Source organism: Strongylocentrotus purpuratus, unplaced genomic scaffold, assembly GCF_000002235.5.
Source record: "Strongylocentrotus purpuratus isolate Spur 01 unplaced genomic scaffold, Spur_5.0 spur5_contig_866, whole genome shotgun sequence".
Lineage (NCBI taxonomy): Eukaryota > Metazoa > Echinodermata > Echinoidea > Camarodonta > Strongylocentrotidae > Strongylocentrotus > Strongylocentrotus purpuratus.
Genome location: NW_022145575.1, coordinates 2,960,106 through 2,970,832, shown reverse-complemented (window position 1 = coordinate 2,970,832; position 10,727 = coordinate 2,960,106). Strand labels below are relative to the sequence as shown.

Here is a 10,727-nt window from a genome sequence, read left to right as displayed (position 1 = left end):
CCGACCCTTAATCCTTATCTGTATTCAGTCCCCCTCTTTCGAAACGCGGAAGCTTTGACGATTCATTAAATTATTAGAGAAAGAAGACGATTTTTTGTTCCGTTCTGGACTCTTAATCCTTAATTTGAACTCAATTCCCCCAGTTCCGCGCGAAGCGCGGAAGCTTTGACGTTTCAATAAATTATAGAGAAAGAAGACGATTCGTTGTACCGTTCTCGACTCCTTTCCCTTTTTCTTCCTACGTCCTCTTACTTTTTTCCTTCTCTTTCTCTCTCTTTTTTTTTTTTTGGCCGGCGTTTTTTTTGGGGGGCGACCGCCCCCACCGCCCCCCCTGGCTACGCGCCTGCATTCGTACACAATATGCACCATCTCCACTCCCCGAAGTGAGTTCCTACCATATGGTTACCATAAGGGCATATGGCATTTACAAACAATGTATTGTGAAACAAAATGTTCATGTATATGAATGAAGTTTACTAATAAAATTCAAACACAAACGTTTTCGTCATCCTACCAGGTCCCGATTTCTCTCCTTGGTATATAGTAGCAAATATAGATTAATGCCTTGCAAAGGGACATTAGTCCGGTGCTGTGTCTATAGTAAAGTATTACGAATTTGAAGTATTATTCTAACTATTTGCGGAAAAGTGCAGGAGATCACCAATATAAGAGAGGCTTGAATATAATCTTAAATAAAAAGTTATACAGTAGGCTTGCGGGTTCACCATGTGAGAGAGAGTCCTGAAAAGGACTCTAGGTAATCTTTCTTGAGGGTGTGTAGTCCTGAAAAGGACCGTTGGTGTAGACTTGAAAAAGACTGTTGGTTATCTTTCTTAGCTTATAGTTCTAAGGAGAACTATAGCGCTTAGAGAAGATGAGTGGCGGCAGTAGCTCGACGTTTCGAACTGGTTGACTATCTCCTGACGACGGATAGTCAACCTGTAGGTTATATCGGTATGCGCATTTACCTCATCTAGTAGTGGCGCATTTCTCTGCTGTCGAAGCAGTTGGAATGTTGGCACCACTTCGTTGATAAGGAGGAATGGCAGAGTCATGATCTTCTGCAGAAGGGTTCTTGTCACCTCGTCTGTGGTGTATTTTTGTAATTACCTGTGGAAAGATTCGGGGAAGAACCTTCCATAGAGCTGCCTCAAAATCTACCATGATCTCCTCCACGGCAGCTGGTCCTGGCAGTGCATCCCTTAGCTCTTGAATGGCCTCCCTGTACGCTCTCTTCCTCTTGTTAGACATCAGGATGTAAGCGAGGGCAACTTGCTTGATGGAAGCTCCGATTTCGTAGTAAGCGTGCACCAGCAGCAGTTGAACGAATGGCAGCCTGACAATTTTGAAAGTAGCATTGATGAACCACATTCACTATGAACATGACAGACAAAGAAAGCGGACAAAATATACAGTTTCTCAGGTAGACGAATGAACATCCCTTCACTGCTATTATGTAAAAAGGTGAATATGCATGTCACACCTGTTCTACACATGTTTCATTAATAGCAGTGAAGGGATGTTCTTTTGTCTACCTGAGGAACTGTATATTTTGTCCGCTTTCATTGTCAGTCATGTTCATAGTGATTTGCGCTTGTCTCAGCAGCTGCAGCTGCAGCTGTTATAACAAAAGACTTGACGATTTGACGATCAGCCATGCATGCAGAAAGAAGACGAAAAACTTGATGCATGGCTGATCGTCAATGAAACGGAGCTACTGTAAGTCTTTTGTTGACTCTGTCTGTTGCTACGGCAGGCAGCCAGTGAAAACGAATTCGTTTAATCAAATAATGAAAATGCAAGCATTGCTTTAAACAAACAGAACTTTGTTATTCCTGGCCCATTTTTTTATTGAGTTGTCATGTTGCCTCTAGCCCCCCCCCCCCCCCCCGCCCAAAGAGAAATTTGTTGTTACCAGGGTTAGGGCCTGACTTTTTAAAACTTTCTTTGGCCAGGTTGGGGGGGGGGGGGTCCGAGCCTGGAGCGAACAGATGTTGTCAACAAATAATTTTCCGGATTTCTAAAATGATTTGAATCAAGGAATACGACAAAATGGACATTTCGTAATATCAATATATGACTGCTTAGAGCTCCGAATGGTAGCCGCCCATCTGCACTCTCAGCATACGGAACAGACCCAAACCCAAAACAGATACGACGTTGAGGTAACACAGTGTCTATTCAAGGATCCAAACTGTAGACTTAATTTTATGAACATAGCCAATGGGAAACTGGTTTATGCTCCATTCAAGGCACGTTGCTTGTTTTAAGAACTCGATAAGAGTCTAGACCTGCATACAAATCAATCTATCTTTTCATTTTAACCGTTGGTCATGGACATAAATGTCCTTCTTCAACTTTCCTCTTTTTCTTCCTTCGAATATTTCATCATCTTCAGCCCAATCATCCATATCTCGTACAGCAAGACCTCAAAATGCACATGCGAGTATATTAAGAATCACGACGTCTGCAGCAAACCAGCTATCATTTCTCTTTGAGTTCGATTTAATTTAATTCCAAATTCCGACATCAATTGAACAATTTGTAGGAACAGTCAATGGCCAATAAAAACATCATAAAACTCTGACATTTCAGTCAAACGATTAAAAAGACAAAAATCAATCAAGTATAATAGCATTTAATGAGAAACAAGTTAAAGAAAGGGGACAAGTAAACCGTATAATACAAAATTCAGTAATGACAGAGTACATAAAAAGACAAAAGTGGATAATAAGAAAATGGTGAACACAATGAAAGCTAGATTTGTAGCTATTTAGAGTGTACACCTAATTTATGTATTTTTTTTTTTTTCAAACTTTATTACTATAAAATTTAAAGATTGGTCAAACAATACATAAGACATAAAACTTGAGAACATAAACACAAAGGGAACATACCTGTACTGGGCTCATGAGTAAAAACTTGGTGGAGTGAGACTTTTAAGTGATTCTAGGTATGAGGATGCAATATTATGCTTGGAAATCACTTTACAATCTCACTCCACTATTTAAGTCTTTACTCTGAACCACAAATATGTGTGGGTTCCTTATATGGGTGGGACGCCAAAGGGGTCACGGGGTTGGTCCTTAATTTATGGAATTACCCGACCATGCATGTACGTTCCTGTGTTTAAATCATGCATTCTTTTTGGTTCTATACTATATACTGCCATAATAGCTTCATACTATTAATTAAATGTATTGTTAACTGTAACTGTATAATTGTTTTAAATGGGGGCACGCTACAAGAGTCCTATCTCGCACCCCGGGGCAACGTGTCTGACACGGCCGGTTGTAGCAACTACTCCGAAGATCAAGATTACAGTAATCTTGATCTAAGGAGACACGAACGAACGAACGAACGAACGAAGAGCATCAAGCAGTATGATATGGTTCCACCGGATAATTTAAGAAGAGATATTTAACAAATTAAAAGTAACCAATAGGAACAAATTAAATGTTTCTTATATTGCCTCCTGAAAGTATTATTAAATGAAATATTAAATTGGTTACAATTTACATTATTCCAAAGAACTGGACCCAACATTCTCAGACAGTTTCTTGAAAAATCATTAATATATGACCACCGATAACATTTGTTTGCATTTCTTGTAGAGTAACTATGAATCTGGGAATTTAAAGAAAACATATTCATTATAATGTATAGACAAAGTTTGGGTATTGAATCTTTGCATAAGGAAACATATTTGTAGTTTATTTATATCAAATAAAATGAGTGTACATAATTTCTTACGTAGTGGGGATGAGGATGTCACATAACTTTATTTAGTGGTACTTGCGACATAATTTGAATTGATTCCAGGCTGCTGTTTTGACCACATCAACGCTTATTTTGGTATATAATGTGGAGAGAGAAAAATTGGCGGAGTTTTCATAACGGATCTGTGAAAGTCCATCGGTTTTCATCCGGGTTAATGCAAGGGCAGCAAGACAGTATCTGTAGAGAGGTTGAGTAAGAGAGAGAGAGAGAGAGAGAGAAAGAGAGATTTATTTTTTCATTCATTCATTCATTAATCTATTCATTACCTAAATGTTCAAGATAAATTTAATTTCACCATGAAACATAAAAACACATTTGGTGAATAGAGCCAACAAATAGAAAAAAACTATTCAAGGTTGACGTTATAATATTACTCAGTCTTCAATTTGGAACAAGATTAATAATGACGGGTAAATATTGGACTATAAGAATCAAGATTAAAATGGGTATTTGAAGTCCATTTAGCGAACCACTATACCACGGCACCTCTACAAACTGGAGCTTACCTTTGTTTGCATTCTTCTCTCTCTGTTTTCTTCTGATGAGGTAGATCACGGTAATATCCGTCTGTTGCTTTGGTGACTTTAAATTTGCTGAATGTTACCCTCTTATACAAATCGGTATCCTCGCCGCCCCATCCCCAATACATGTTGGAGTAGCCGTTAATCTTATCCATTTGCAGCCCAGTTAATCCCACGACGCCTCCAAAATCTTTCATGTAGGGGTTGCTATAAAGAATACAAACCAATGATAGGAAATTAATAGCACTGCAGGATAAATAGAAGTGAATATCACACTTTTATGGCAGAAGAGGAGCAATAAACGGTTTAAAATAAAATTGTTGAATAAACCTTTATACAGTGCGGGGTTACATTATACAGTGCGTATCAAAAAGGTGCACACTTTGAAAGTATCCTCCAAAATGTTAATTTTGATAATACACATGTATAACAATAATAGTGATATTGGATATACTTATAATTTGCAGGTATCCACCACGCAAGGTACTAAAGGCGCTCCACTAAGGATTTTTAGATTTGCACGTAGACATTGTGGACTGCTACGTGTGACGTCCTTTTAAGGCTACGTCATACGTAGCAGTCCACTATGTCGACGTTTGAACCATTAAGACATAGTGCCTTAAAATGACGTCGCATTGCCTTAAAAGCACGTCACACGTAGCAGTCCACTATGTCGACGTGTAAATATAAAAGTCCCCAATATTACCCCGTCTCCTCTGTCCAAGATACCTGTCAGTGCTCACAGCATTCAAGGAATTCCTTTCTATCGGTATCTATTTAACACCTGGAACTACCAATTATTTCAATCTGGACAGCAGAAATCCAGATTTACACCAAAATTGTTTAGTTTTCAGGTTTTGGGTTTCTCTTGTACTTTTCTTCAAGGCTATGTGAAAGATACAGGTATCTGGACAACACCAATCTAGATATACACCAAAATTGTTTAGTTTTCAGGTTCTGGGTTTCTCCTTTAATTTTATTCAAGGCTTATGTTGAAGATACCAGTAGCCAGAATTAATTACACATTTATTGTTACCCTTTTAGTGATGGTTCTGCCTAATCTTGAAATAGTTCATGAATTTCAAAATCATCAATTTATAAATTACACAAGGCCATGAATAAGATAAAACAGGCCTTCAATGATTTTGTTTTGGTAATTTTATTTTAATTTGAAAAGCAAGACATTCAGTATTGAAAACTATGCATAGCTAGTACAAAGGACATGATTATTTCAGAAATACAAACAAAAAAGAAAATTTCAAGACATATGACTGTTATTATTATAGCAACATTAATATATGATAAATGATAAATCTATCAACTGAGCACTTAATGACAAAAGGAATTACAGCAACTTAATCCTGTCGTAATTAATTTAACTTTATTTCTAATTTGTATAAATTCTCACTCATATTTGAATTCTTCAAGCTTGGTGGCATAATGTTTGGGGTAGTCATCACACCCATAGTAGTTCGTAGAATTAATGGGAACATAGTCGACGTCATGAAACACGTAGCAGTCCCAGATTGTTCCACTCAACTTCGCCATCTGATAGCCTATATTCTTCATTAGACCTCGGTTCATTACTTCAGAGGAACCCTGAATATTCATGATTGTAAAAATAAATATTGATGATTAAACGTCACGGCAGCAACGTTACACTCTCAAAGATTATGTAAATGTGAACATGCACTTTTGTTGGGTAAAATTTTACCCTATATCGGGTACATTTGTCCCATTTTGGGGTTTATTTTCACTCCATATTGAATTTAATTTTCTCCAGCAAACGTGGCGTGTTCTCTCTTTATTTTTATTCAATGTTAGGGAAGATTTTACCAAACTTATATACCAATAATTGTGATTTGCATGACGGGAGATTTTGTTGATGGTAAAAGAGGATTCTGATAATGAAGTTATCAAAATAATCATAATTCAATACTTAAAAGTCAACGAATGGTGACACTGAAGTCAACAACATATGTTTATTGCTGGATACAACCAATTATCTTTAAAGCCATAATTATATATCAAGAGTTGCTACATTTTGGAGATGACGTCATTTCTCAGCCCCTTTGTACACGTCGATTCAACACTTGTGCTGATAAGCGAATAAGAAATTCCATGAAATTAGCTATGACACTCATGAAAATGATTTTTCATTTGAATAATTCATCTTTTGATGTACCATTTAATCAACTAACATGATTCAGATATCTGAGTATCTATGAACAGTTGTGGCACTTTTCATTTCAATAAATTCTCTTTGAACGTACCTGTTCCGCGATAAAGATTCCAAACTCCAACTCCTGACTCTGTAAGAAGGGTATTAAGTTTCTCAGAAGGATATTTAGGTTATAACTCCGATTCCTGTAAGGAATGATCAATGCTACATGTTGATTAAAAAAATAAAATTAAACAAAAGTCGATTCACAGTACTATGTATTTACATTCATGGTCATTATCGTTTGAAAGTAATGTCCTTTCAGTTTTATGGGGTTTTCACAGATTAATCAAGACGAGTAAAGACATTATTTGTGTTGTTCTATACATTTAGTGCGGGTTCACAGAGCTACTACGAATTAAAATGATCAGAGAAATAGTATTAACCCCTGGCTACATCATCTACGTTTTGTACGACTCGTCTGACTCGATGCCATTGTTGGATTCAATTAAACGCAGACTTTCCATGTCCGGTGTAACCAACCCTTTAAAGAGTACAAACCTTCCATTTGGCTTTGCAGTTCAGTGGGACCCAGTGCCCTCCAGGAAAGTACAGATAAGAGCCAATCTCTATCGCCATTCTATTCTTTACAGCCTGCTCCAGATCTGCTGTACGGTTTCGAATGTAAAGATACTTGCTGGCGTCCATTCCGCGAACCCTCAGGATCTGTTTCAATTGCTCATCGGCTTGGCGCGTTATATTTCGGGCCTTCTCTGTAAGATTCTTGAAAACTGTCTTTTCTGTCGTTAGGAAATCGGATTCCGTGATATTGGCGATGTAGTGGGTAACTGAGACAAGGGAATTGAAAGATGAAGAGGAAAATAATTTAAAGACAAGTTATGTTTTGGAAGTGTGTCCATAAGTAAAAAAAAACAAACAAACAAACAAACAAAAAAACATGAGTCATAATCGAGTTCACACGGGGGCAAAAAAAAAGAACCTTAACAGTTTCAGATGGCGTAGACATGATCCATGCATTGGCACAGAATATGTTTTTATTTCTTATCAACACATGTGATTGATTAACATTGATTGCAACTCCTGACATTAGAAACCGGGACATCCCAAAAGACCGACAGCCCACGGGACCAACAATATCGGTCATGTGAACCATTACGACACAGATACAGATAAAGAGACAATATTAGCAGAGATACACACACAGACAAGTATTAGGCCTAAAAATCAAAAAATGTTGTATTGCCCTTTATGTGCCGGAACCTGGGTCGGTCGGTCTGAATTATTTTTTGAAACACAAAAACCAAAACCGGGAGCAAAGATCGCCCAATTCTCGCTGGTTTCTAGCTGGTGCAGTGCATAGTACAAATACGTACACGTGGCCTGGGTATACTGGTTTACGATAGCAGGATTTCGAAACTAGGGCAAAAGACGAAATTGGGAATAATTTTATGATTTCAAACAATTGAACAAACAAAATACTTTTATTCAAATTTGTTATTAAAAAGCCGACCGTAGATTTTAAGATTTGGGGTCGGTCGCAAGGGCCAATACAGCATTTTTTTTTACGCCTTAAATAGGTAAAAGTTCTCTTTTCTTACCACTTGAATTTTCGTTGGTTGGGAACGTGCACTCTTTATTTTCCGATGAATAGAAAAGAAAAACAGGTAAAAATATCAACAGAACAAGATGTAAATGCGTTATAGGGCGATATTTAAAAAACACACATTCTGGTTCTTTCAATCCCGTTTGACTATAATAAAAGCAGCCCTATTCTTCCTTTTACACAATATATGCCTTTTACTCTCTTCTGAACATGTACTCATTCGAAAAGGGGCTCAAACCCTTACAAAACTTGCTATCCAGGTTTGCTGCGTAATTATTCATATTATAAACACGTGGATTAATGTCTTGCCAAAGGACATTAGTGCCGGGCTGGGATTCGAACACTCAACCCTTGGACTGAGAGTTAGGTGAATGAACAACGACATCTCCAAATGTGTGGAGATTCTCTTGATTATTCTGGAATGCACCGTGATATTTAGGAACGCTGCTAAAGAACCATAAAATTTATACAAATTAAATTTTCCACTACGAAAGCCTCTTTGGGTTGTATATAAATACGGGACTAGGTTTGGAGCCAATATTGATTCTAATCTACAACGTTTTTTCTTAGATAGTAGTGCATACATCTATTTGTTTTTACTATGTTCTAATTTTCTTCAAACAAATCAAGTTAAAGTAAAAATTATTGTGAATAACACTTCCTCTTGTATTCTAAGACAAGTAATTTAACGGGGAAATATTGATTTTATTTTCAGATAAGAACTGAAAGAGATTGATTCATGGCTACTTATGGACATGATAGAATCTTGTGACTCGTATTATAGTATGAAGTGATCATTGGACAACTCTCTTCCTGTTTTTGATGTCCCGTTGATTGTAAACCATACATTCTCAATAAATTTTTAAACCATTACATTTTTCATTCATTATTAAACCATACATTCTCATTAATATTTAAATGAATGGCGGTGTAGATACATTTTCCATGAGGACATACAAAATTGTGTAGGCCTAAAATTATGATTGTTTCTATATTTCTAGGTTAGTACATAAACTGCCCTCTACTGGTGTGCTGTCTGTATATACTTTGTATTGGTATTCTTCATCTTCATGTGAGGTCAAGTTATGCGGTTATGTGTTTTGACAACTGAAACAAAAGAAGCAGATGATAATAATCCTCTGGATATAAACTAATCTTCTACGGACACGAGTGTGTCAGCTATACTCTGAATAAACTTTGCCGGAGTATACTTCACATGTGGTAATGCATATAATGTAGGCCTATTCATATGTTTAATAAATGAAACAAAAGAAGTAGACAGTGAAACTAATAATGAAACTAGAACCTCGAGGATGTTGTTGATGTTGCTCTGTTCAGCGGTATATGGCAATAAGTCGAATTCGAGTCCTTTTTTCAAACTGGTGACTATTATCACCAATATTTATTACAACAAATTAATTCATCTCTCTCTTTGATCATATTTCTTCTTCTTCTTTGAGGGTGTCCTTGTATTTTTGTCAGCGTTTTCATTAATATAATTAATTGTTATTGTATCAATCCAGGTTCCTAGATCCCGTCCTTTCTTATTCGGCATCATCCTGACAAACCCGCTCGTATGATACATAATACCTAGGTCGCTTTATCTAATAATCAAAGGAAAAGGTCCTGGGTGTGAACTGTTGTTGTTTGTTGTTTTTATTTCCGTATAATAAAATCAGATACAAATATATATAAAATAATCCCACAGAGAAAAAGGGACCGTATACGGCTGGTAGCCCATATTCAGCTGCAACTATAATTGCTGCTGCTGGTCTTCCATGGGGCCAGTTTACAATATGCAAAATATACATAATATTACAAATTAACAAAATAAATAATTACAAAGTATCAGTCGAAAACATAATACAAATACTTAAAGGAAAAGAAGACCCTTCCCGAGGACATTGGTTGCACTGGTTAAGTTGCCTTACATGAGACCAGGTCCATGGTGAGACACAGGCCCCGAGTTTTAAAGGGTTGCGATTAACACAACTATGTATATAAGAGATTTGAGACTGCAAACTTGTAATTGATTTGGATCAATCGCAACTCTTTATAAGAGTAGCCCTAGTAATACATACCATGATTGGATATCATGTGCATGTCTTTAATATGTAGAAAGGAACAGAGGTTTGGGATGACGTTCTCTGGGAGAGTTTGTTCTTCCTTCAGTCGACGTAGCTCTAATTCTGCAAGTAAGATAATTGCAATTTATTTACACAAAATAATAGATAATGATGAAGATGGTAGTAGTGATGGCGATGATGATGGTGATGATGATGATGGTAATTGTGATAATAATAAGGAGTGTAATTTTAATAATATTAATAATAAAACGGTGATAATATTAATGAAAACAAAAAAAGTAATGATGACAATAACAAGGTCACTGTATTAGAAAGCTCTCGGTTGAAATGAAATATTCTACCAACCCCGTAAAGTGACAGGAAAAATCGCCTTCTAATGACTGGGGCCTAATTATGAGAAGAAAATTGAACATCTTCATTATGATAGGCCTATAGCTAACAAAAGAGGTCAATCATGTTTGTATGTTTTTATTCCTCCACTCGTCAGAAATAATGAAACGCAACAAGATAGGTCAAGCTGAAACATACGTTACTGCCCAATGGTTTAAGGGCAA

General features: G+C 36.7%; 1 protein-coding gene across 1 annotated transcript; it reads right to left on the bottom strand.

The window, feature by feature from the left end:
• Nucleotides 1–969: 969 nt before the first annotated feature.
• Nucleotides 970–10,266, bottom strand: LOC592897 (beta-1,4-galactosyltransferase 5). Its single transcript, XM_030973923.1, has 7 exons — nt 10,168–10,266; nt 8,082–8,114; nt 7,020–7,310; nt 6,575–6,687; nt 5,710–5,900; nt 4,287–4,508; nt 970–1,336 (listed from the first exon to the last, which is right to left on the bottom strand). Exons 1-7 carry the CDS (start codon nt 10,187–10,189, stop codon nt 970–972), a joined length of 1,239 nt encoding a protein of 412 aa, XP_030829783.1. The 5' UTR covers nt 10,190–10,266.
• Between the last annotated feature and the right edge of the window lie 461 nt (nt 10,267–10,727).